This window comes from Rattus norvegicus, chromosome 10, assembly GCF_036323735.1.
Source record: "Rattus norvegicus strain BN/NHsdMcwi chromosome 10, GRCr8, whole genome shotgun sequence".
Classification (NCBI taxonomy): Eukaryota; Metazoa; Chordata; class Mammalia; order Rodentia; family Muridae; genus Rattus; species Rattus norvegicus.
Window position 1 is genome coordinate 91,159,451 of NC_086028.1, and position 27,851 is coordinate 91,187,301.

The window sequence follows — 27,851 nt, forward strand, 5'->3', positions numbered from 1 at the left end:
GAGCAGTGTTTTGAATTATAGTGGAGTTAGTTGGACAACAGTGTTTTCCTTGTTTCTGGCAAAAGTCCGTTTCTGGTTTCTGAAAATGATTATTTTTTAAATATGCATCCATATTGTTTGGTATGTTTTCCAAATACAGATTTGTTTAATGATGCAAGTAAAATGAGGAAGTGTGTATTTGATGTGTATACGTCAGTATATACTTTATTTTAGTTGAGTTTTTTTTTTTTTTTTAGAATTTCATGAGTTGTATTTTCATACACACACATACCCACTCTCCCTCCAACTCTTATGGGTTCTTATTCCCCTTCCCTTGCAAACTTTGGCCTCTTCAGTAATTATAACTGTTAACATATAGGTATGTATACAACATACTGAGCCCATCTAGTGTTCTTATGTACATATATTCATGGCTGACTACTTGGGATTGGGTAATGTCTTAGAACTTACTGATAAAAACATTCACGAAGAGCCCTTATGAGCTAGTGATCTTTTTTAAGTGTTGTTATTATAATATAAAGTTAGCATCACACATTTGGAAAAGTTTTATTCAGGCATAAAAGCAACATATAAGTTGAAAAATGAGTCTTCAGAAATGCCTTAAATATTATTCATGGCACTCATTAAACAAAATCATTACTTCTCAGAATGTGCAGCCCAGGAAGCTTATCCTTCAGAGGTGAAACTAATCTACAAAAATATTCCAATGTGTAGGTAATCACGTTCTATGATTTTTAAGAAATGTCGCCTTCTGTGTATGAGGTTGTTGGGGATTGAAGCCAGCGCTTACACTTGCTGTGGATGCACCCTGGATGCTTTGGATGGAGGGCACGCATGCTTCTCTGCTTCACCTGTCATCTCTGCTGCCAGTTGAACCCTCATCTGGAGCTGCAGCTATTCACAGGAAAGGTGTAGGATCCCATAGAAATCTGACCAAAACTTGAATTCCTGTAACAATTCAAGTAGAACTGGTACATTCTCTGGAGAGAGGAGAGGTCATCTGTTCATCTCATCTCCGTACTGCTCACCTTGGGGCACTGCGGGAGGCTTATCATGGGGAGACTGTAAAGAGAATAGGCATGAGAAGAAATTTCATGTAAACTTCAGATTCATTTAGTCACAAGGGAGTTAGAAACTGGTAGTTAAGGGACTACTCCTTAAATGTCTCCCTGCCTTTCAGTTAAATGAACTGTTTTAAGCAAAGCAAACCTAGAATTTGTCTTTTCATGCGTCTCTACCATATCCTCGTTCTTCAGCTCCTACCGGGCACAAACATGGTGGAAAATGATCTCCCAGTCCACAGTGTTTTTTCAGAACTATTCTGAAATCTAGCCAACTCATGGATCGCCTCAACTTGGTTGGAGAGTGACATTTTGTCAGAAAAACTTGTTCCTTGACACCAAGTAAATTGTTGATATTCTAAAGTTATAACTAAAAAGAATTTTCCTAAAAGAATTTTTGAGACATGTTACTACTTGATTTTAAGGGCTTGCTAGGTAGGAGAGATTAGACAACAGCAGAGACACAGAACCAGGTAATGGCATTGCAGAATTTTCAAGTCAAACATGAACACTTAACTTTTCACTTGACCTTACAGTTTCTATTAGGATAAAGTAAAAGTAGTTGAAGATTATCTGAAGCAAGTTCCTTACTTTGTGTGTTTGTTAGTTCCATCATTCTGTGGAAACTGCTTCTCTTTCTTACTGTTACCATTTTCTAAGATGAGCATGTCAGTGCTCTTAACCACTGAGCCATCTCTCCAGCTAAGATAAGCATGTCATGCAAGGTTATAGAACTATATTTATGTGCTTGCCTTAAATACTCATTTAACTATATTCCAAAGCCCCTCCACCCACTATAATATATAAAGAAATAGCCACTGTGACAATTATGTACAATATGATGATACCAAATAATTCAATCAGATATGAAAACCAGCATAGAAATCCAAGTACTGTGGTATAACTCTAATTGTGGGTACTTAAGAGGGTAAGGCAAAGTATCTGTGAGTTGAAGCAGTGTAGTGACAGTAAATGTCCATCTGTCTTAGTCCCCTCTTTCTCCCTTCCTACTCCTCCTTCCCCTTCCCTCCTCTTCTCTCTCTTTCTCTCCCCCCACCCCATTTCCCTTCTTCCATTCCCCCCCACACCTCAAAAAATCAAAAATACCTATTCTGGAAAACATTTAACTCTTCAGACCTTTTTTTTGGTAGAAGTCTACTACAACTTATTCCTTCTTTTTGAGCTTTATTATTTTTCTTGACTAGGAATTTTTAGATAAAATACATATTTGTCAAGTCTTGGCATTGCATTGCTTTATTTTATTCTGTTACTACAATAACTTCAGAAAAAAAGTAGAAGTCTGTTATCACCCATACTTTACTGATGATGAATCAAGGGTGGGAGTGGTTGACTTACCCAGGGTGATGTCTGATAAGTAACCAAATTCATATTACATTCCAGTCAGCAGACCAGTCCAGTTCATGTGGTTTGTACTGCATTGCAGTCCTTTTGGTCATATTTAATGTGAGGACCATAATTTCTAGAAATTAATATATTAAGAGTCTTTGACAGCAATATATAATCTATACTAGAATGTTTATCATGGTGCTGTCTATAAAAAACAATAATGTAACAATTTTCATAATTATTTTGCTCTACATTGTATCTGAAACTTTAATTAAATGAGTGATGATGGAAAAGAAATAGACATTGTTATGAAAAAAGAGTAATTTAATATGCAATCGTCTTACCTATATAGATGAAATTGATTGCTGCCAATGGGCTACGCCTCAGGAGTCTAATGAAAGACTTTATCCCCCACAGCTTACTTAGTTCAGGGCCATATCTAGAACACTGCAGAGGAGAGCACATCTTAGCATCCATATGCCGACAGCGTTCTCAAGTTCCTCTTCCATCGCACATTTCACTGGAGAGGACTGAGTTCTGCATTTTTGAGAGGTGAGGAAAAACTACACAGAAAAAGTTTTTTCCAGGCTAAATAAAGAATTAGGCCTTCAGACTATGGGATAGAACAGTAACCATATCACATCCAAGTGATGTGAAATTTTGTCGTGAATGAAGGCAGTAAGCATCTTTAGTGAAGTCGGCATCTTTGAACCTTCCAGTATGTAAAAGGAACCCAGTAGCATACCTGTCTCTGAAACTGTGTCATTGCTATTTCACCAGCCAGGCTGTCGATGACGCTGCAGTTGTGGTGTAGCTGGTGTATACCATCTAAAGGAGAAAGTTTAATCTGAATATATCTGAGTATTTAAAAACAACTTTTCTGCTGTCTTAGATACTGGATAATTCTTATATTGTAGCTATATATCAGTATCTAATTTTAAAATCCATCTCATATATTATGAAGATACTGGAGATTTATATATTAGCTTGCCAAAGTACTATATTGATCTTTTAAATTACCTTATTAGAGTTTTTCTTTTGGCAATGTCTTCAGAGTTGCTGTATTTTGGATATGCATTTACATAGCTCAGAGTCAGAAATTCAAGAGTAAAACCTAAAGAGGAATCAGAGGAGCTTGTAGCTTTAAAACACGAGATGCGCACAGCTTTTTAATATAAATTGTTCCCAGAATCCATGTCACAGCTCCTTCTATGGTGCTGCTTTTTTTTCTCTTTCTCTTGGTTGCTATGACAACAGCAGCACTGCGCCATTCATCAGCTCTGGACCTAGACTGCACTGTTAGCCTTCCGTGTTACTCCTGAATGTTAAGAACATCCGTGAATCATTCACTCTGGTTAATGCTGCGCCATTAGAAACCTCAGAACCAGTTCTTCAGCAATTTTCTCTAGCAGAAGAGTAAGCCAAACTGCGCCACAGAGAAAACCGTATAAAAATATTTCTCTCAAACGGGATTGTACAATCTGTATTTGCTGCAGTATCCTGAGAAAATAACTTCATGTCAAGCAACCTAACGAAAAGAGCTCATCGGTATAATATTTTGAAATCATTAGATTTCAGAACAAGTACAGCAGTGCTTGCTTGTGTGGATACAGAAAGAAGCAGGTGATGTTGTTAGGGGCTCTACGCCCCTTTGGGATTATCTTCTGTGCATTGGGACCATAACCAACATCTGCTAGAAGTGTCACCTGTAAGGCATAGTAAGTTCTTGGCAGTGAGAAGAGCTGGCTGGAGAAGATTAAAGTGTGGATCATTACTAATGTGTCAGCACCAACGACATGGCCAGTGAATAAGCCTGGAAATGGGAAGCAAACGGCAGAGTATTGACAGATGAGGAAGGAAGAGGAAAGGCTGTGAGTATGATAAGCAGAATTTGTCCGCTCCAGGTTTCTGGGCTATCAGGCCTACCTTCAGATTTGTAAGAAAAGAAATGCAGCCTGAAAGACTCACAGCTGAGAATCCATTAAGACACAGTTGTTTCATTCTTAATTGTGTTCTTTATGTATTATTTTGTGAACCTTTAAAAATCCCTTTATTTCTTAAAAGAGCGTTTATTATAAAAAAAAAATCAGTTTTAAACTGCTAGCTTGTTTGTGAATGTGGAGGTCAGGTTTCTTTTTCTGCAGCATGATGCCAGCAGAGATCTCTGTTTTCCGTTGCAGTGGCTACATCAGTACATTCCCTTTTTGAGAAGTCACAGAATTCTAGACATGGGAAACAGGCTTTCTCAGTACTCCCACCTGTCCTCTTGTTACCTGGAATGTTTAGAAATAAATGAACATTTCTGCAGCTTGAGGATAGGGAGATGTTTTAAAAGCTGGCTTCGTTTGCTGGTTTTGTTGATTGGCTCTACTTTGGCGGTTGAATTTAAGCTGTTATATTTCTACCCCCTTTTTACTTGCATTTTCAGATCATTTGATAATTATCAATTCAAGATAAATGGAATTTATAGTTGGATTTTCTTAGACTGCTTATTTTTTGCTTTTTAGTGTTTTCTTTTTAGCTGTTTGGCTAACCATGGTAACTTAGAAATTATCAAAATCTGGGAACTGAATTTTTTAAATTAGAATATTTAGATTGATTATCAGCCACCTCAAAACAGAAAAAAAACCCCACATTTGATCCAGGCTTATTTTTTCTGTTATTTGCTTCTGAGTTGCTCTTCTTAATGCATCTTATTCAATACATACACATTAGACGTAACTGGGTGCTTTGGTTTACAGAGTTAAATGAAGACATATTTTGCACTTTTGATTTCTGTTCTTTTCATGTTTAAGACTTTTACTTTTAAATCTGTATCTGATTCTATTCATTGTTTAAGAAACCTTTACATGTGAAGAATTACTATATTAAAAATAGTAAAAAGTATTATTCACATTCACAACTGTATGTGTCTTTACTGAAATAATTTTGCCTCTCATTTATGATTAACATATTAATAGAATATTTGTATTTTAAGTAGTGTTTTACAAGTTAAAATACATTTAAAATTTTACATCTGCTCAACTAGGATTATGCTAGAAGTCGATGTTCCTTCATAGTTTGTACTCACAACTGTGTGTGTGTGTGTATGTGATTTTATATTGAATTATTATTGGCATCATAGTTCTTATTAATAATACCAAAGACTGATTTAGGTATTTCTTTAATAAGGTTAGGGTGTTTATTGTTTTATTTATTTATTTTAAAATAATATCCCTAGACATAATCTTCATATCTGTGGCTTTACCCAATTTGGCATATAAATTATTTGTTTTTTTATATATGTTGGCTAATTTAAATTTTACCTATAACTTTCCACATTTTAGAAGATGTTACAAGGGGTTCTTTTATAATACTCCCTATGCTTGTGGGTTGGTACAGGTCTGTATCCTAAATTAGGTTTACCTAAAAGAACCTCAAGCTTCAGATTTTAAGTGACAGTGTTCTATAAAAAATTAAGCCTCGGTTTCACAATGATTTGACTTTGTATTGCAGTTTACTTTCTGAATATTTAAAGTCTTTTGCATATTTATGTGACATATAAATAAAGTCTTCGTCAATAGTAGGTATTATTTTTAATTAGGATGAGTGTAATAGATATACCAAGAAAATAAAGAACCTAGATAAAAAGGCCAAGTTCGTTCCTTCAGTTTTGTTGACTAAAACTTTCATAATTGACATGCTAATAATACTTCTGAATACCCAAGAATATGGTAATACCAATAAACCTTCACTAAGAAATACTAAAACTAAAAGAAATATTAAAACTAAAAGTTGATGATTAAAACAAGAGTGAGTTCTAGTTACCAGGTTTATTTTTTCTCATGGAAATAAATGCTAATGTTTGTGATAAGTGCGTTTTTTTACCCCCCCCCCTTAAGTTAGAGCAAGCTAGGAGGAGGAGGAGGAAGAGGAGGAGGAAGAGGAAGAGGAGGAAGAGTAGGTCTTACATATAGAATAGGTTGCTGGAGACACACATCTGAAGTCCTGTTCCTTAGGGGGTGAAGATAGGAGGATCAGCCCCACTTAGTTAGCAAGTTTAAGTCTGAGTTTGAAACCAGTTTGGGCTACATGAGACTTAGTGCCAAAATAAGACAAAGCATAAAGAACCAGGTGCAGTGAAACAGGCCGTAATCCCAGCACTTAGGTATTAGAGGTAAAAAGATCATGGATCCCAGGCTATTCTAGGCTACACAGGGAGACCTTCCCTCAATAAGCAAAGAAAATAAAAATTAAATAAAACAAAACAAAACAAAATAAAAAAGCAAGTAGGATAGTTTGTGTAATGGGCCAAGCATACTTGGCACAGAAGGCCACTCACTCTCTTCGTGCTGCCTCCCTTCTCCTCACTCTGTGGGCCCACAGTGCTTGGGCTTTCCCTTAAGAGATCCTTTAGGACAGAGAAATGGGAACATTTACCAAATGGGCTATGATGTCTATTTTAAAAGAAGCCCAGAGTTGGATGCGGCTCAGTACCATATTGGCTTAAAATGCAACTGGTCCCGGATTTAATCCACAACACCACACAAAAAATTCCAGATGGTAACTCACAGCTGTGATCTCACCGCTCAGAATGCGGGAGTTCAGGTCATCGGCAGCTAACACAGCAGGTGGAAGGCCAGCCTGGGTTACTTTAGCCTTTGTTTCAAAAAGCAAAACAATAGCAAAGGGGGTGGGGCTGGGGGAGACACAAAAGAGAACTTGCACATTCCTAGAAAGTCTTGCATTTCCTTCTCCTTAAATAGTCTGCATTTACTTTTGTTTTATTTTCAAAGTATTTTCCCCAAATATTTAAATAAACCCTACTAAAGAGTAAAGTATATGTTAAAATGTAGATATGATGGCTAATATGAATAATGCCGGGGAACCAGGATGGGATTGTCTTCCTAAAAGTTGAAGTTTGGGAAAATTTATCGATTCTTGGAGCACTGGTTTCAAATTTCATAGGTGTGAGGAATGTAGATTAATAAAGGACCAAGAATCTATTGTAAAAATTCGCTGTTGTCTTCCTGAACTGTAGTTAAAACTCTTAGCAATGCTGTTCAACTTTTACAGATAGTTATATTCTGTTCATTTAACAGGAAAAAAAGGGGGGCTATGATGTGGATAAGGAAGCCTCTGAGAAATTCACAACCAAACATGCTTTTCAGAGTTCTGAGTTTGAGATTGTTTATGTTATGTGATTGTATATAGAACTCATCAACTTTGGAGGTAAAAATGTGTCTTTCTACATTTAACATTCTCATCCCCACAGATTGTCCATTTTTATATTTAGGTAGATGAAGGTATCCTTAAAGCTGAAGGCTGTTTTCCTTTGACCCTGCAATATGATAGAGTAGTTTATATTCTGCCATTTGCTTGCTGTAAGACATTGGGCAAATTCTAGATAGCATCTCTATGCCTTAGTTTCCTCATTCATAAGTGGAGAAGTAAGACCCACAGAGTTTGTTTGTGAGGACAAATAGATGCTGACAGCATGCTGTAAGATTCCTGCCTCGGCTCACAGATGGATTATCACAGAGAGCAAGTACAAGTCAGCTGGTCTTTCTGTACCTTCCTTTACTTTTCTCCCCTCTCTACTGTTACTTTTGATAAGAAAGCAAGCCATTTTCACTTTAACTTGTTATGTTTTCAAAGTGAACAGAAAGTAGTTAAAACTCATTTTAATTTCTTTGTGTAATTTAAAAGAAACCTGTACTAGAAAAATTAAAAAATATATAATTGTGAAATTACACATTCAGTACAGAATAGGCTTTTGCAAATTTTGGCATTCAGTAGAAATGTTAAATCTTTTTGGTTTGTTTTTTTTTTTAGTTATTTTTAGTTTATGTATATGAGGTGTGTGTGTGTGTGTGTGTGTGTGTGTGTGTGTGTGTGTATCTGTGTGTGTATATATATGAGTATGCACCTGATTACTGCAGAGGTCAGAAGAACTGCATCTCCTCTAACCAGTTACATCCAATTATAAGCTGCCATGTGGGTGTTGTGAACTAAACCTGGAAACCTGGGTCTACATAATGCTCAGCCATCTCTGCCACCCTCTAGAAGTCTAAGTTTTAAATTACTCAGCTAAGGTTGCCTAAGGCTATATAATATTGTGTTGTGTACTCTGGATTGAGACTGCCTGGATTTCCTTCTTGACTAACACAAATCAGTTCTGATTGAGGGCTTTAACATAACCCCTCTGTGCCTCAGTTTCCTTCCTTATCTTAAACAGAAAGGTAATACCAATAGCCTCTTTATGAGGCCATTATAAGTGAATCCATTTTTCAACACTTTGAATCATAAAAAAACATACGTGTAATCTATTATTCTCTCTTCAGTTTGTAGTTCCATGCCTGGCATACTGTAGACTTTTACAGATCTTTCATGGACACTGGTGAATAGATCAACAAAACATACTGAGATTGCTTGAAGCTTCAGTAATAAGTCTCTGTTTCAGTTCCTTCATCTGAGTAGGCCAAAGCAGATAATCTTATTGTGATGGAAAGAGCATTCTCCACTGAGGTTTTATTTAAAGTTCAAGCTTGAGGCTGCGTGACTCACCACTTTATTACAGATTGGTATGACTTGTGATGGTAAATTTTTTAAGCAGAGGCCAGATGGAGGAATGCCACATGAGTCACACCCTCCTCCCAAATCTTAGGTCTCAATGACCATATTATGGTGCCTAGAAAAGAGAGAATTTGTTTTATGTCAAGTTTGACCTGCTCTCAAAATGTGTTACTGAAAGTTGCTTTGGTATTTAAGAATAGAGCTCACCCAAGCTGAGGCGGGGGTGCATGACCTCATGACTTCCTCGTGATTAAGGACCCCCAACAAACAAATTTAATTTGCCAACAAAGAAAAATAAAATTTGCTATTATTTTTCTTGTCAATAGATATGTATTGTCTGTTATATAGTGGAATTCTTGACATTGAACCAAATCTCTAGTAATCTCAACTTTCCTCTCACTTAGGGGATAAAATAAACTTTGCTTTAATGAGCAGTTTTATAGATATGGCAATGCTTAGTCTACTAATTTAGATTATGACTCCTCATTTGTGTGTACAATGTGACATTGAACTATATTCCTCTTGTATTTCTAGCTTTTAAATTTTTTATTTAAGTGTAGTTATATAGTTTTTCCTAGGCTGCATCTTGGATTTGGAAAAACATCGTCATAGCTAAACTGTCTGCAGTGGTTTTGTTTCATGTTCCTATTTTTGTTTATGACGCTTCTCAAATAGTGTATTGTTGAGAAAATAGCCGTAGAATGTCACAGGGATTAAGTAGTTTTGAGATAGAAATGTGCTGAAGTATAAATGACTCCCTGTTGTAGTAATTCATGCTTTGAAGTTTCAGCACTGCTTGGGTCCTTACTCCATTCACTTACTGAACTGGCTCTGGAGTTCCTTGTTTATTTTCATTTCTTTGCTTGTTCTTTGTGTTCGAGGGCTGAACCCAGGGCCTTATACACACTGTGCATGTACTTTCCAAACTCTGAGTCATGTTCCCAACCTCACCAGAATTTTGTATTGTCTACTATTCTAAATCTAAACTATGAGAAATGATACATTAGTTATGATTCTCACTCCTGTGATGAAATAGCTGACAAAAGCAAGGGAAGGAGGGAGGATTGATTCATAGGACCTGGCCCCACAGTCCAGGGCAGTAGGAGTCTGAGGCAGCTGGGCATGGCATGTAGGTAGTCGGGAAGCAAGGAGAAGGAAATGTCTACGCTACTCTTTCTTCATTTTTTAATTCTGCCTGGGACCCCAGCTCTCTAAAAAATGCCCTTACACATATTACCAAGAGGTTTCTTTCCTAGGTGATCCCAAATCTGGTGTTTTTTTTAAAATTTTCATTTATTTTTTTAATTTTAGAGATATTTATTTGCATTTCAAAAGTTACCCCCTTTCCCGGTTTCCGGTCCATAAACCCCCTGTCACAACCCCTCTCCCCCTGCTTCTATGAGGGTGTTCCCCTACCCACCTACTCACCCACCCTTTCCACCTTCCTGCCTCCCCATCCTGACATTCCTTTATATTCGGGGGGTGGGGGAGGTCAAGACTTAGAAGAACCAAGGGCTTCTCCTCCCATTGGTGTCCAACAAGATGATCTACTGTGATCTACTGCTACATATACAGCTGGAGCCCTCGTCTGTCCATGTGCGGTCTTGGGATGGTGATTTAGTCCCTGGGAGCTCTGGTTGGTTGGTATTGTTCTTATGGTGTTGCAAACCCCTTCAGCTCCTTCAATCCTTTCTCTAACTCCTCCAACGGGGGCCTCCTCAGTTCAGTGGTTGACTTCAAGTGTCCACCTCTGTATTTGTCATGCTCTGGCTGAGCCTCTCAGGAGGCAGCTATATCAGGCTCCTGTCAGCATGCACTTCTTGGCATGAGCAAGATTGTCTAGGTTTGGTGGCTGTATGTTTATGGGCTGGACCAGGTGGGGCAGTCTCTGCTCCAAACTTTGCCTTCATATTTCCTCCTATGAATGTTTTCATTCTGCCTTCTAAAAAGGACAAAAGCATCTGCGCTTTGGTCTTCCTTCTTCTTGAGCTTCATATGATCTGTGGATTATATTGTGGATAATCTGAGCTTTTGGGTAATATCCACTTATCAGTGAGTGCAAACCAAGTGTGTTTTTCTGTGAATGGGTTACCTCCCTCAGGATGATATTTTCTAGTTCCATCCATTTGCCTATGAATTTTATGAAGTCATTGTTTCTAATAGCTGAGTAGTACTCCATTGTGTAGATGTACCACATTTTCTGTATCCATTCCTCTGTTGAAGGACATCTGGGTTCTTCCTATCTTCTGGCTATTATAAATAAGTCTGCTATGAACATAGTGGAGCATGTGTCCTTTTTATATGTTGGAGCATCTTTTGGGTATATTCCCTGGGGTGGTGTAGCTGGGTCCTCAGGTAGTATATGTTCAATTTTCTGAAGAACCGCCAGACTGATTTCCAGAGTGGAAATCAGTACCAGTTTGCAATCCCACCAACAATGGAGGAGTGTTCATCTTTCTCCACATCCTCGACAGCATCTGCTGTCACCTGAGTTTTTGATCTTAGCCATTCTGACTGGTGTGAGGTGGAATCTCAGGGTTGTTTTGATTTGCATTTCCCTGATGGCTAAGGATGTTGAACACCTCTTTAGGTTCTTCTTGGCCATTCAGTATCCCTCAGCTCAGAATTCTTTGTTTGGCTCTGTACCCCATTTTTCAACAGGGTTATGTGATTCTCTGGAGTCTAACTTCTTGAGTTCTTTGTATATATTGGATATTAGCCTTCTATCAGATGTAGGATTGGTAAAGATCTTTTCCCAATCTGTTGGTTGCTGTTTTGTCCTAATAACAGTGTCCTTTATCTAAATCAAAGAGGATCTCAGAAGATGGAAAGGTCTCCCATGCTCATGGATTGGCAGGATTAATATTGTAAAAATGGCCATCTTACCAAAAGCAATCTACAGATTCAATGCAGTCCCTATTAAAATTCCAACTCAATTCTTCATAGAGTTAGAAAGAGCAATTTGCAAATTTATTTGGAATAACAAAATACCCAGGATAGCAAAAGCTATCCTCAACAATAAAAGAACTTCTGGGGGAATCACCATCCTTGACCTCAAGAAGTATTACAGAGCAATAGTGATAAAAACTGTATGGTTATTGGTACAGAGACAGACAGACAGACCAATGGAATAGAATTGAAGACCCAGAAATGAACCCACACACGTACGGTCACTTGATCTTTGACAAAGGAGCTAAAACCATCCAATGGAAAAAAAAGATAGCATTCTGAGGATCTAGCTATACCTCTCTTGGGCATATACCCAAAAGATGCCCCAACATATAAAAAAAGACACGTGCTCCACTGTGTTCATCGCAGCCTTATTTATAATAGCCAGAAGCTGGAAAGAACCCAGATGCCCTTCAACAGAGGAATGGATACAGAAAATGTAGTACATCTACACAATGGAATATTACTCAGCTATCAAAAACAATGACTTTATGAAATTCGTAGGCAAATGGATGGAACTGGAAAATATCATCCTGAGTGAGCTAACCCAATCACAGAAAAACACACATGGTATGCACTCATTGATAAGTGGCTATTAGCCCAAATGCTTGAATTACCCTAGATGCCTAGAACAAATGAAACTCAAGACGGATGATCAAAATGTGAATGCTTCACTCCTTCTTTAAAAGGGGAACAAGAATACCCTTGGCAGGGAATAGAGAGGAAAAGATTAAAACAGACACAGAAGGAACACCCATTCAGAGCCTGCCCCACATGTGGCCCATACATATACAGCCATCCAATTAGACAAGATAGATGAAGCAAAGAAGGGCAGGCTGACAGGAACCGGATGTAGATCTCTCCTGAGAGACACAGCCAGAATACAGCAAACACAGAGGCGTATGCCAGCAGCAAACCACTGAACTGAGAATAGGACCCCCGTTGAAGGAATCAGAGAAAGAACTGGAAGAGCTTGAAGGGGCTCGAGACCCCATATGTACAACAATGCCAAGCAACCAGAGCTTCCAGGGACTAAGCCACTACCTAAAGACTATACATGGAGTCACCCTGGACTCTGACCTCATAGATAGCAATGAATATCCTAGTAAGAGCACCAGTGGAAGGGGAAGCCCTGGGTCCTGCTAAGACTGAACCCCCAGTGAACTAGACTGTTGGGGGGAGGGCAGCAAGGGGGGAAGGATGGGGAGGGGAACACCCATAAAGAATGGGAGGGGGGAGGGGGATGTTTGGCCGGAAACCGGGAAAGGGAATAACACTCGAAATGTATATAAGAAATACTCAAGTTAATAAAAAAAAAAAAAGATAGCATTTTCAGCAAATGGTGCTCATTCAACTGGACGTCAGCATGTAGAAGAATGCAAATTGATCCATTCTTATCACCATGTACAAAGCTCAAGTTGAAGTTGACCAAGGACCTCCACATAAAACCAGATACACTCAAACTAATAGAAGAAAAAGTGGGGAAGAGCCTCAAACACATGGGTACTGGGGAAGTTTTCCTGAACAGAACAAGAATTCTAAGATCAAGAATTGACAAATGGGACTTCATAAAATTGCAAAGCTTCTGTAAGGCAAATATGACCACTTTGACTGTAAAAATTAACTATCACACCTAGTAACTTCTGAAGGGCTTCATTTATGCTTCCGAGTCTAGCTTTACATTGTGGATAACCTCACCCTAGACACTGTGCCTTACAGCTTCCAGTTTTAGAAGCTTTCTTTGCTAACTTTTATCTAACTGCTTCCAGAATTAGCATTTTCTGTTCCCTTTGTGATATCCACTGACTTACCATGAACAGTAGGCCAGACTGTAAAAGTCACTTTTATATACCAAGGTGCTTCTATGGCTGCCTTGTTCTTTTAATGCTCGTTGTGTGTGTCATCTTGACAATATAATTAAAATTGTATATTCATTAACTAATAAATGAAATACAAGAAGAATAAAATAAGAAATTGTTTCTAGAAAAATTACATTAAAAGTTTCAGGAAAACTTAAAATGTCAGTAAAGATAAATTGTTAATTAATATTTAGGTTCTCCATGTTTTTATTTCTAAAAGAGTTGTTTTTATTTTGTACTTTGAATATTTTTGAATATTTGAATATTTTTTGAATATTGTGCTTCTGTGTATATGTATATACTACAAGTATCCCTGGTGTCCAAAGAGGCCACAGAGGATTGCAGATTCTTTTTTTTTATTTTTATTTTTGGATATTTAATTTATTTACACTTCAAATGTTATTCCCCCCTTTCCTGGTTTCCCCTCCAGGAAACCACCCCTGCTTCTATGAGTGCTCCCCACCTACCCACTCCCTCCTGCCTCCTGACCCTGGCCTTACCCTACAAATGGGCTTGGAGCCTTCACAGGACCAAGGGCCTCTCCTCCCATTGATGCCCAACAAGGCCATCGTCTGGTACACATGGTGCTAGCCCCATGTGCACTCTTTGGATGTTGGTTTTATCCCTGGGAGCTCTGGGGGGTCTGGTTGGTTGACATCGTTGTTCTTCCTATAGGGTTGCAAATACCTTCAGCTCCTTCAGTCCTTTCTCTATTTCCTCCATCAGGGACCCTGTTCTCAGTCCAGTGATTGGCTGTGAGCATCGGCCTCTGTATTTGTCAGGCTCTGACAGATTCTTTAGCTCTAGGATTACAAGTGGTTGTGAGTCACCATGTGAGTACTGGGAACCGAACCAAGGCCCTGAAAGGAAAACCAGTGCTCATAATTGCTGAGCTCTAGTCCCATTTGTTTTTATTTTAAAGAGATTGACTATACATATTTGTGCTATTTATGAAAGAAAGAATTGGAACTCATATTCTGACAAAAAAGGCCCAGATTTTGCATCAAATTGTAGTTAATGGATTTATACTTCTATTTTAAGTTATATTCTTTATTATATGTATAACAAATATTTCCTTATTATATTCAACATTTTTAACAATGAGCTAGTCTCTATCAAGACAGTAAGAGGACCATTTTTATATGTTGCCTTTGTGCTGTTTAGGATTCCTGACTATTTGGGTGGATCCTGAGAAAAGCCACATTAATTGAGCTAGACATGGAAGTGTGGTCCTGTCCATACAGGACTTGGGTTAAGTTTAGTCAAAAATGGAGATTTGTGTTTAGAAACACCATTTCAATACGGAATCTAAAGCCCCTCTGTCAGTAGGGGACAGAATTGGACGCATGTCTGGTTGTGTAAATGAGTTGTGTCTTAAAGGAAAATTGCAGAAGCTGATCACCTGGACTCTAATCAGACATCATGGTGCAGGTTCCAGCATCTGTACCTCTGTACTGTGTAACTGTTCACAAGTTATTCACAGTCAGGTTTTTGTATTGTATTTTATAAATGTGCACAAGCGGAGCTGTCTCTTAAGAATAGTTTAAACAAATCATGTGCCAGGTAGTTAGCATTGTATAGCATAGAGCGAACCCTAAGTATAACCTGTGTTTGTACCATTAGTATATGACCAAAGTTAAATGATTATTTTATGGATGGTTTCAAATTTGCTTTGTAGCCCTGACTGGCCTCAAACTCTGTCCTCCTGCCTCAGCTTCCTGAATGTTGTGCGTGTCTCACCTATGCCCAGTTCTGGAGCCAGCTTTATGAAAACTGGTTTTATCATACATCTCTTTAGCTTTTGTTGGCCCATACTTTTACATTACTTTTTCTATACATCCAGTGAGATAAATTAGTGACAGAACAATTTGTGAGATAGTGTCTAACGTTAGAAATTTGAAAATGGCTTTTTAGCCTCCATTCTTTCTTCTGTTATACCTCATGACTTTATCTCTACTATTCTAGATTTTTCCCTCCACATCTTAAAAATGGAACAGTGAACAGAGTGTGTTTATTGAGTTCAAAATTCAGGAGATTTGTGAAACCCCCAGAAAGTAGATTCAAGCCAAGGCAGTGTGTCCACGCTGCTGCACGTCTCCTCTCGCATGGTCGCACTGCCAGTCTTCCCTGTTGTTAGGAAATGGAGTGCTCCTACCTATGGCAGGTAGTCTCCCCTGGCATAGGGCTCATCCAGTTCCTCTGGCTGCCTTCCTCCTATGGTTTACTGTTTTAGCAGAGAAACAATTCAAGTTCGGACCGTGTTTTTCTCAGGAACCAATCATCTACTTACCCTTTTCCTGGTCTCTGCCAAGATGATACAGGCTTCAGAGAAAGAGCAGTGGCTTGCCCTTTTACCCCACTGGTAATTTCTGACCAGCATTCTAAGGTCAAAGAAATGTGATTCTTGACCCAGGGTTAGAGTTACTGAGTGTTCTTTGGTGTGAATTTCCCATTGTAAGACTAGTAACAACTGCACATTCCAAAAACGAGCCAGAGAGTTACTGGCATTCACACTTAATCCTTAGAAATGTCTCCATGGTCATTTCTGCCCACAGGACAGGCTAGTGTTTGCTTTTAATCTATTATCTTTGAAAAGCTTTAATGTGCATGGTAGCTGTACATATTTCTAGAATACACAGACATAGTTGACTGCTCATAGAGTATAATGATCAAAGCAGGGTGATTAGAGTCCCTCATCATTACATAGTTTTTGAACATTCAAAATCCTACTACTTTGAAATACATAGCTGTAACCAATTAATCCTTTTATCCTATCTGTGCATATGTGTGCATGCTTGTGTGTGAGTATATGTATGTGTGACCATGTGTGTGCATGTGTACTTCCTTGTGCAAGTACGTGTGGAGGCCAGATGTTGACACTGGAATTATATTCCTCAATCATTTCTTCACCTTATTTTTATAGACAGGGTCACTAACTGATGCTAGAGGTCATCATTATGGCTAGAGTGGCTGGTGAGAGCCCCAGGAATCCACCCATCTCTGTTTCTAGAGCTAAGATTTGAAGTGTAGACTACCAAGATGCTCATGCTTATGCAAATTGTAGCAGTTTCTACCTTCACAGTCAAGAATTAAGGTCTTCAGATAGCTTGCTTAAAGCTTTGGAGAAAAACACAACAGTTTTGAACAACCAGGAAATGACAACTGCCGATCCTGTACATTGTTACTGTCCAAGTCTGTTTCTCTCTCTCAAATCTAGGGAAAACTATTGCCTCAAGGAATTTTTTGTAATCTTAATCAGCATATTGTAAGGCACTATTAGTTGCCAGTGCAAAAGGGCAAACAGCAATGTGGCTGCATTCTTTATGATTCCGAGTTCTGCACTGAGATTATCTGATGGTAGTACCTTTTAAAAGCATATACACTAATGAAGTTTGATTGCTCATATGCAGTAACAGAACAGGTAGAGTTTATACATTAGGTTTATAATCTCAGGATCTCATATACAGCATAGCATACTTTTAAATCACTGCTAAAGTGTTCAGCAATGAATTTGATTTTAGCTTTCTTGTACTATAAACAAATGTCCTCCAACATTCTGTACCATAGAAGACAGTTTGTACCAGAACACTTAGTACAGTATATTCTAAAAGCAATTTTATCCATTAAATACCAGTTTTCTGTTTAGAGGCAAAGATAGAGGAGCAGAAAGAACGGAGCCAAGAACTGTGAGCAGATTACTTTTTAGCTAGATGTTGTAGGTCATCTGCACTAAGGCCAACCACTCTGACTAGCACCTTAGGAGTTACCATGTGCATCTTTCCATGTTCCTGCATTGCTTGTCAACGTGCCACAACTACCACTGTCATCAACGTTCCACTATAAAATATCTAGTGTTGAGCCCATCATAATATAAGGCATCATGCTGACTTTACAAAGATCAATCCATTTAAATCTTTGTGATGACCTTGAGAAGTGGTATCTATTTATATACCATTGCTAAGTAATGTGAGTGAGTCCCACATCCACATTTCAGTTTCTGTCCCAAGGATAGCTCAGTCTGTGCCTTAGGTGGTTTAATATATAGCTCTGAAGTTTGTTTAGTGGTCTAAATATTCAATATTAATATCTTTTTTAGCCATATCTACCTCTTAATTTATTTACCATTCAAATTTGATTCTTATAATGGAGAGAGACTTTATGCCTTACAATTTTAAAATGAGGAATCTGAACTGGAAAAGTTAATAATTTACTGAAGACAATACCATAATAGATCACGTAACGTATGTCTCCCCCACCAAGTGGATTTACTTACTATTGTTAGAATTTGCACGTTCCTTTTAAAAGTCATTTGCTTCAGGGCCAGGGAGATGGTTCAACTGATAAAGTCAGAACCTGGTTTCAATCTTCAGTACCTGCATAAAACTGAACATTGCAGTGCGTGCCCGTAATCCCAGACAGACAAGTCTGTCTCCCATCAGATACATCCCTGACTAATAAACAGTAAGTGCAGCTTGAGACATCACAAGAGGCTCTTGCCAGTGTAATAGCTTAGCCATTATTAGACTCGCCTTCCCACAGAAGACAAATGTTTTTGGACCATGCACTGATGACAGCATGACTGTATAATCTCTGAGTGAAAGGGCAGGGCGGGGTCAAGAATGACGTGAACCTGGGTTCTTGCCTGAATATGTTCTATGGAGAATCTAAGAATGACAGGCCTACTGAGCTGAGGAAACAAAGAGCAGAGTAGAGCGTCACAGAGAATACATCAAGGCTCCGAAATAATAGTGGAGAGTATACTGCACCGAGAAGTAGCATTAAAGCTGGGCACGTTGGCATGCACTGTTATCCCAGCACTTAGAAGGCTGAGGTGAAAGAATTCCAAGTTCCAGACTAGGCTGGAACTGTGTTCATGGGTCTTTGGACTAGAAGTATATTTATATAAATATAAAGGGCAAAAGTAAGCTTGACAGACTTCAGTTTTTCTCAGATAATCTGAGTATACAACATTTCATTCAGATGAAACATTGCTACTTGCATGGGAACTCTGTGTTAGCTCTTGTTCTTCCTGGGTCCTGAAAGGATTGCTTTGATTCATTACCTTCTTTCCCATCCCTAGCTCTTTGTCACTTTCTATTTTTTCTGAAATAACCAGAGTGTACTGCTCTGATGGCTTAAGTTTGTGTCTGTGAAAAATTCCTTAACTCACTAATTTATCTCCCATTTATACTTCATATTTTCTAATTTTCATACCTAAATACCAATCACAACTCTAATCTGTTCTTCTTACTATCTAAGGATATTTCATCAGTTGTATCTTTCATATTAGGTACCACATTCTGTTGCTATTGTTGTGGCATCATGGATCAGACTAGGACTCTGTACACGTTAGACAGTCACTATACCACTCTGTCAAACCTAATACCTACATTTCTGGTCACTTTTGGGGATTGGGGTACCAATTTAAATGCAGTTGCCAATAAGTGTTTTGTTCACAACTGTCTGTCTCAAAGTTCTGTTGCTGTGAAGAGACACCATGACCAAGGCAACTCCTACAAAGGAAAACTTGAATTGGGACTGGCTTACAGTTTCAGAGGTTTATTCTGTTATTATCATGGTGGGAAGCATGGCAGCGTGCAGGCAGACATGGTGCTGGAGAAATAACAGAGTTTACATCTGGATCAGCAGGCAGCAAGACGAGGAATGAGTCGCTGAGCATGACTTGAGCTTCTAAAAGCCTTTTGAATAGTGCTAGACTGTTGAAGACTATGGGGACTTTTGACACTAGACTGAGTGCATTTTGCATCATGAGATGGTCACTAGCCTATTGTTACTCTGAGTAAACTATTGTGGTTTGAACATTAAATGTACCTCTTAATGTTCACATGCTTAAAACTTGGTCCCTAGCAGGTGATGTCTGAGAAGGATGTGGAGGAAATGGTCTTTGAGGCCAAATCTTGAGGCTCCATAGCCTACTCCCATATCTTGTTCACTGTCTGCTTTTTTTCATTTTTTTATTAATTGTTTTATTTATTTACATTACAGATGTTGACCTTCTTCCCAGTTCCCCCTCTAAGAATTCTTCACTCCCTACCCACTCCCCTTTGCCTCTGAGGGGGTGCACCCCAACACACACACACACAAAACCTCCCTCCCTCCCTCCCTCCCTCCCTCCCTCCCTCCCTCCCTCCCTCCCTCCCTCCCTCTCATGCCCCTTCCTTGGAGCATCAAGTCTCTACAGGATTAGGCACATCCTCTCCCAATGAGGCCAGAGAAGGCAGCAGTCCAGCTGTTCAAAAGTCATAAGTCTACATCTCATCTGAGATGTAAGGTCATTTCTTTCCTGTGAGCTCCTATAAAATCAAAAGCACAGTACATACTGCCAACATATGATGGCACAAAGTATATTCTAAAAGGAAATATCAGGGCATAACAAAGAAAGTTTGAAACAAACCCAGCAAGTAAACAGCAAATCCTGACACCTCACATCTGGCATCTGGGACTTACCTTGGGATCATCTAGAGTATAAAAATCTTAGGTAGCCCCAGGCCTCCACTCTGCACCCGAAGCACACACTATCACTCTTGAGTTGACTTCATTCTATGGCTATTGTCAGCAGATGTCCCATGGTCCCAGTACCACCAATATCCTGAGGTCTTCATTAAAACTTAGGATTTACTTTCACAGATTTACACAAGTCTCTCAGAGCCTACTTACAGGGATGCTCATCCTGCCACACATTGCTAGTTGTTGTTACTGGAATTCAATGTTCACAAGGCATATGTGGCCATATAGGCAGTTGGTCCATCGAGGGTGGCACACAAGATGGTTGTAAAGCCTTTGTAAGCTGGATATTCACTGGAGGAAGGAGTTTTACAGGGCACACCATCCCCAGCTTTCCACAAGGATTCTAAGGAGCTTAGGTGAAAAACACTTTGCCAACCAAACCAACACTCCAGCTCCTAATATTCTTTTCTTTAAAATAAAATGTTTATGTGTGCAAGTATTTGTCTACGTGAATGCATATGCACCACACTTGTGCCTTATCCACTTAGAAGCCATGGAAAAGACATGGATCCCCTCAGGCAAGTTACAGATGGTTGTGAGCTGCCATTTGGGTTCTGGGAACCAAACACTGGTCTTCTACAAGAATAGCCAGTGCTTTTAACCACTGAGTCATCTCTGCAATCCCTCTTTTAAATTTCTGTTTAGTGTTATAGGGGGATGTAGAAGTCAGAGGTCATCTTTCTGCAATCGGGTTTCTTTTTCCACCTTTACATAAGTTCTAGGAATCAAACTCAGGCTGCCAGACTTGAATAGCAAAGACTTTTGCTGGTTGAGCCACCACCTCACTCCACCCCTACCCTTATCTCCTATTCCTTAGTAGCAGAATTTAAACCATTAAGACCTAAGTAAATATAAAGGCCTAGATGGAATGTAAAGGCTAGGTAATTACTACCTGGGTAGCCTGTCATTTTGTGCTGTTGTTAATATTTATAAGGAAACATATGTTTCATATGTTGCTTCTGCTGTTACTAGGAAACCTTCTCATGTCCAAGTTGATTATACATTATGTTATGTTCTATGCCCTTGGAAACCAGTCATGATAGAAGCCAGTAGAATGGCTTTGTATAGTAGCCACAGTAAGCCTAGACCCAACCAACCACCCAGCAGCACTTCCTGCACCTGTGTAGAAGCTTTTATAGTATTTGCTTTTATAAGCTGCCCCGGGATGGACCACAACGTAAGACAGACACCTGCATCTATTTAGATTAAAACTTCATTTTGAGTAGGTGTCGAGTAAAGTTTAAATTCCCGAGTCCTCCCTGGGAACTGACATCCTGGTTGACAAATGAGCACATTTATGTTAGACAAGTCCCATCCTGGTTGACAAATAGATGCGAATGTTAAACAAGGCAAGTTCCGTGCCACAGATGAATATCCCAACCCATGGGAACATGATAAATACACAATGTTCCTAAGGAAATCCTCAGATTACTGAAGCCTGATTGGTAGAATAACTTGGCACAGATGTTTGTAGATCTTAAAAGCCCTACAGGATCTTGACTCAATGTCACAGTCAGCTCCCACGTCTAACCAGAGTCCCTGATCCATCAGTCTTGGAGTGTGGTTTTCAGTAAACCATCCCTGTTTGACAGAAAAATATTAAAAAAGTAAAACCTCAAAGCCCACACTCAGAGACACATTTCCTCCGCTACTCCAACAAACCCATCCATCCTAATCCTTTCAAATAGTGCCATACCATTTGTGCCTATGGAGGCCATTTTCATTCAAACCACTACCGTAACCTAATGCAGAATGGGCATAAAGTAGATAATTAAATTGAGTTTCCCTATTGATGCACAGTTTGGTACCATAAACTCTCAGCTTTATTCATTTGGTCTACCATCTTACAACTTTGTGCTACAACCTGATTACATAAACAACTTTTATATTTTCAGGAATCACGTACTTTTACTCAAGTAGTTTTTAAAAGATTGATTTGTTTTTATTTTATGTATGTCAGTATTCATTTGCATGTATGTCTGTATACTACATGCATACTGGTACTCGCATTGGCCAGAAGAGAGTATATGATTCCTAGAATTAGGGTTATAGATGAGTATGAGCTACCATGTGGTGCTGAAACCCAAACTTAGGCTCTCACCAAGAGCAATAAGTTCTCTTAACCACTGAGCCATCTCTCAAAATCCTAAATAGATTTTTTTTAATTATAACTTGTTAGATGACTTAGTTGATAAAAGCATTTGCTGCTCTTCCGAGAACCTTACTTAGTTCCTTCCTTAGTATGTGTGTTGGATTGCTCATGACAGCCTGCAAATCCAGCTGGCCTTTAAGTCCCGAAAGCGGGGGTGGGGGAGAATATGCATGTACACAGATGTATAAAAAAATAAATTTTAATGTAAGAATAGAATTTTTTCCAATCAAACTGGAAAAATGTTACATAACTAGAAGATCACCTGGAACATTCTAGATAGAGTCATAAAGTTCAAGTAGCTGTAAAGCTAAATTGTTTCTCTTGACTAAAAGTAAGAATTAATTGGTATTAGTGTTACATTAAAATGTTCTCCTTGACATAGAAAGATTGATATGTAATTAAAAAGAGAACTATTTTATAGCTATTTCATTAGTAATATAGGTCAGATACCACAACAGTTTTTAAAATATTTATGATTTCATTCAACAATGTCCATTTCTAGTTCATCCTTCAAGCTTGGGCAGCTCACTTAGTCATCTTGTTCTATCATCTCACTGTGAGATTTGCTTCATGATGTTTATGCCTAAGGAAGAGACAGATGATAGGCTTAGCAGGGGCTGTGCTGTCTATTGGGTACAGTAGTCACATAGTCCTTCCTAATTTGCACAAGAACTCAAAGTCCTAATTGCTCTCATGCTTGGGACTGAATGGAGACTGGATGTTGGTAAACATCAGTGATGTTTGCATGCTGTATACTTCTATAAGACTCACATCCTTTCTGGACTTATTAATTTCTTTTCATAATTGAAAGTGAGTCCCATAATATAATATATTATGAATGGATAATATTTGCAATGAAAATACCTGTAGATTCTGTTTTCTATCACTTAATTACTGTGGTCCCTCATAGGAAGTCTTGTGGTCCTGACTTCCCATTTTCAAAATAGAGTTAATTCAGATATTCTCAGAGCTACAGTATCCTGTCATTGCTTACCTCACAAAATGCTTGCTTTGTTGTGGTTTACTTTCCCTTATCCAATCCAGTCATTGTTTCCATTAGAGTGTTTGGTCTTTGTTCGGGTAACACTTTTATGTGTCCAGTCCTCCTACCATTAGAATCATATTAAGTAGCATTTTTCTTGAAAATGAATTTGTATAAATATAGGACTTTCAAGAAAAATATCATGTTGTGTCTGGCTTGTCCTTTTATGTTCTTTAACCTGGTGGTGTTATGACTGTTGGGCATCCTGTCTGAGCTGTGATCATACTTACTGATTTATAGATAACATTAGCTCTTAGTTACTTGGATGCTCTTGTCATCATTATTATCTTACAAAATAATTTAGCCAGATATAGCAACACATACCTGCCATCTCAGAGCTCTGTTGACAGAGGCAGGAGGATCACTGCAAATCTGAAGTCATCCTAATCTACATGGCAGGTTCTAGGCCTGCTCAGACTACAGAATAAGACCCTGACTCAAACAAGTAATTTAACTCCATTATTAGTAAATGATGATAGTAGAATTAATTAAATATCTACTGAGTGAAGGTACAAAGAAAAACAGATTAAATACCCATTGTGAGCTTTAATGATGACCTTAATCTCAATTCCCAGAAAAAGAAAACAAGTCAGAATGGCACTGAGCTACCCAGAATTGATAACTCCGCTTGCTGGAAAGCTGTTTATATTTTAGAAATAGGTTCTTTTTCTCATCTATAAGTAATGCAAATTCTGGTTTGTACCAGTGTCCACATTGTCTTTGTAGTCTTCAGGTATTCATGTTTTCTATATTCTCTAGGACTCGACTCCACCTCCTAATGCTCAAACATGACTCAGTCTTCCTCTCAAGTTCTCCTACTGTCCTTGATTTCTCTCCATATCTCTGCCCTTTTGCTGGTTCCTGTTCATTACTCAAAAACTGTATCATAAAAATATTCCTAAAATTTTTATACATATAAAGAAAGTCCCTTGATCAGGGACCAGTGCTGTCTTTGTCAGAACTCAGCAGGTGTGGTAATTATTCTAAAGTAAGGACCGTGATTTAATATCAGCCCAGAGAAGAACTGAAGAGTTTGAGCAATTAAATTATCAGGGCTGAAGAGATGGCTCAGCAACGAAGAGCTTATTCTGTAGTCATGAGAACCAGACATGCCTTCGAGTTTATTATAATTCAGTTTGAAAAGTGTCAAAATAATCAATGTAATTTTAACTTTTAAGATATTTAACTGCTTTTTTAAAAAAGATGTTTAACTGAGTATTTGAATGTAAGTCAGTGCATCTTAACCCACATGCACCAGTTAGGCAAAGTGGTGCACACCTAAAATCCAAGCATGGGATTCTGATCTCAGGGCGAGTGTGGATTATATACTAAGATACCTATTTTGAATATGACTTTTCATTAAGTACAAATATCAAGTTTATGAATATACTAACATAATATTGAGTGACTTTTATGGTTTGGAGTGTTACTATTATATAGGTTTCATGATTAAGTTTGTAATAAGACATATCTTTTTAGCATTAGTGTTAGCTTGTCATGGCCTACTTCATATTTTAGTATTCTTCTTGACTTCTTACATTAATGGCTGAACAGCAAATGATTGATTTCCTTATTAAACTACAGCACTATTTTATCACACTTTCAGTATTTACCATGAGTAGTTTTTTCTGTTGTAATTATAGCTGTCGTAGTCACACCTTAAACCTCTTTCAGGACTTTCTTTAGTTAGTACTTGTATTTGAGGGCCCAGAAAGCCAAGACAAGAAAGTCCTTTCTTAATAAAGAAAGGAAGTAACCAGAGGTGGTGGACAATAACTATTCATGCTCAAAGTTTTGTATATTAGACTTTAGATTTTCCCATTTTCAGTGACTTCTAAACAAGACCCATCGTCTGTATAAGGAATGCAGTTAATTTTTTTTCTGGCATAAAAAATAGGGTAACCTGATCTGAGTGTGACAGAGTATGACAGAGTGTGACAGACAGAGTGTGTCGTTCATTTAACTGCTTCCATCTGTTGCCTGCTGTCCCCTTACTCATGACCCCTCTGTGTTTCTCTCTTCCCCTTTACCCTTCCCTTTCCCTGTCCCTCTTTCCTTTTTCTCACCCCTCTTCTGCCTCTCTCTCTCTCTCTCTCTCTCTCTCTCTCTCTCTCTCTCTCTCTCTCTCTCTTTCTCTCTTTTTGTCCTTAGCCCCTCTGAGGAAGGCAAAGTTTGTTGAGAGCCCACGAATTCCAGAGTCCGAGCTTGGCTCCCCAACCCTCACTTCAGCTCAGAAACTGGACGTGGATGCATACTGCCCTGGTAAGCATGCATGCAGCGTCTGCTTTGATCAAGAAGGGGAGGAGTGCACCAGGCCCACCCCACAGAGCAGCCTTGCATGTATACTACTCATACAAACATGTTAATTCTTGAATCCTAATATCTATTCTCCTGAAAGAGCATAGGTTTTTACTGTACATGTTGTTTTAGTTACTGAGAGTATTGCAAACAGTTTCAAAGATAAATTTCAAAATAATTTTGGCAGATGAAGTTTTCAGGATTATTTTTGTGATTTGAAATAATTAAAGATATGTTATAGGGTCTCTGTGTGGACAGGAACATTAAAGATATGTGTAAGAATATTTGTTCAGAACTGGACCTTTTGAGCATGACTTGTGCCTAATTGTTGTTGGAATTCTGGATAGTTGCAGAAAATACTTGGATATTAGAAATATTAAACCTGAATTGGATTCTGAGCTTGACTCCTCTTGAACAGTCATTTTTACAGATAACCTCTTCTTGTGAATGGCCTGTAAACACATGTGTACTTCACTAAATCCTTGTGTGGGAGCCAAACTGAGACAGGCTCATTATCAGTGCTTAGATTCTTTCAGACTTCAGTGAGTTGCCTGGCAACATCCTTTACATTCCTCCCTAGAGTGAGTACATAGAACTGTGTCAGAAACAGTCACAGCTCCCGTTGAAAATGGAGTTCAGAATGGTAGTGAAGAACCTTGATGTGTTTGGTTTCAGGTCTTTTGTTTATTCTTGCCCATTAAAAATGATGTTAAATCACTGCGGAAAAGCAATAGCAATACTACATATTTCTCTACTTTGAGTAAACAGGAGAGGGTGATTCCTATTTGTAAATATTTATCATTTTCAGATCTGAAATGTCAGGGTTTTATCTTTGCAGCCAGACAGGGCACACTTATGTAACACAAAACAGCAGAGGAAAACTTGAGCCACATCCAGATAAGTAAAATGTAATTGACCTTGTGAATTCATTTTGAATATTAAAAGACCTTGGGGGTTTTATTCACAGACTTATCTTTCTTAAGTCAGTAATAGTTTATATTAGATATGAGCTTCTCTTTTTCCCCATTGCATTGTTCTGGTGGCATTGCTTAAGTTCTTCATCCTCTGTTGAGGTACATTTCACAGCAAATGGAATATTGTACTTAGCATTCATTTGTAAATTCAGTGTTATTTATAAATGCCGAATCCCTTTTTTTTTAACCTAAGTGCCTCCTCTTACCACTCAGTAACCTCTCTTTTCCTCCCCTCTCTTTATTCTTTTTACCCCCTTCCCTCCTCCTTTCTGCTCTACTCCTTTGAATCTGCTCTAGCACAGGGACACCTCCTCCACTGAGCTATGTATACATGCAGTGCAGCTGAGGCTTTTCCTTCTCTAGATTCACAAGTCAGAATGGCTGTCAGGAGCCTAATCTCCTTAGCACCATATTAATTATATCACTGATCTAATGTAACTGTTGTTCTGGTTATGAAGCAAAGTAGTTGTGACTTGGGAATGTCTGTGCTAAATCGCTCTGGGCAGTCTTAGTAATGTGATTATTTATGCATATTTTCCACAAGTATGAATTCTTTGTTAGTAGAACCAAACTTCAGCTAAGGTTTTTAGAACACTAGGAAGAATCAAAGCCCAATGCCAGGACGGTTATTACCATGCTTCGTCAGCATCTCTTTAAATCTGAAACAGATTTGTAGCACGGAAGCTTTGTGCTCATTTGTTCTTTTAGAATAATGTTTTTAGATCCTCTAAAAATAAGTTTCTATTAAGATAAGAGTGTAACCTGAGACTTGAGTTAGTATTATCTCTAGGTAGTATCAAATCTGAGCAATAAGCAAAGTGAAGTAAGAGGGGAGTACATGTTAAGCAAACTCAAGACTTACAGAAGGCTGCCCAGAGTACAGTGCTTTGTCATGCCCGCTCCACTGGTTGGAAGGTTTCAGAGGTGGCTCAGATCTGAGGTCTCTCTGCCCTTCTACCCTTCTAACTTCCCCTGTCTTTTTCCCCTGAAGCAGCACAGGAACAAGCTTTCTCTGAAGTTGCATTATCTGCCTAAAGATAGCTCGTCCAAGAAAAGGAACTCAGTTTTCAGTAGTCCACTCCCAGG

The 27,851-nt window shown here is 38.5% G+C and overlaps 1 protein-coding gene and 1 long non-coding RNA gene across 19 annotated transcripts in view; one reads left to right on the forward strand and one right to left on the reverse strand.

Annotated features, from left to right (window-relative positions):
* Tanc2 (tetratricopeptide repeat, ankyrin repeat and coiled-coil containing 2) overlaps positions 1-27,851 on the forward strand; it is a 320,432-nt gene that overhangs the window by 106,591 nt on the left and 185,990 nt on the right. For 10 of the 17 annotated variants that reach the window (XM_039086155.2, XM_039086153.2, XM_039086147.2 and 7 more), the window contains one exon: positions 25,645-25,755. The exons of 5 other annotated variants lie outside the window; for them this stretch is intronic. In XM_039086155.2, coding sequence (XP_038942083.1) covers positions 25,645-25,755 — 111 coding nt within the window. Of the gene's footprint in view, positions 1-3,626; positions 4,280-25,644; positions 25,756-27,851 lie in introns of those variants that run through there. 2 more of the 17 variants (XM_039086158.2, XM_039086160.2) reach the window with 2 other exon arrangements.
* On the reverse strand, positions 531-27,825 carry LOC120095191 (uncharacterized). Of its 2 annotated transcripts, none has more exons than XR_005490480.2 (4): positions 27,628-27,825; positions 3,154-3,236; positions 2,753-2,855; positions 531-1,062 (listed from the first exon to the last, which is right to left on the reverse strand). It is a non-coding gene; the product is annotated as an uncharacterized LOC120095191 (long non-coding RNA). The 2 variants fall into 2 exon arrangements; XR_005490479.2 differs by lacking the exon at positions 27,628-27,825 and adding an exon at positions 3,429-3,619.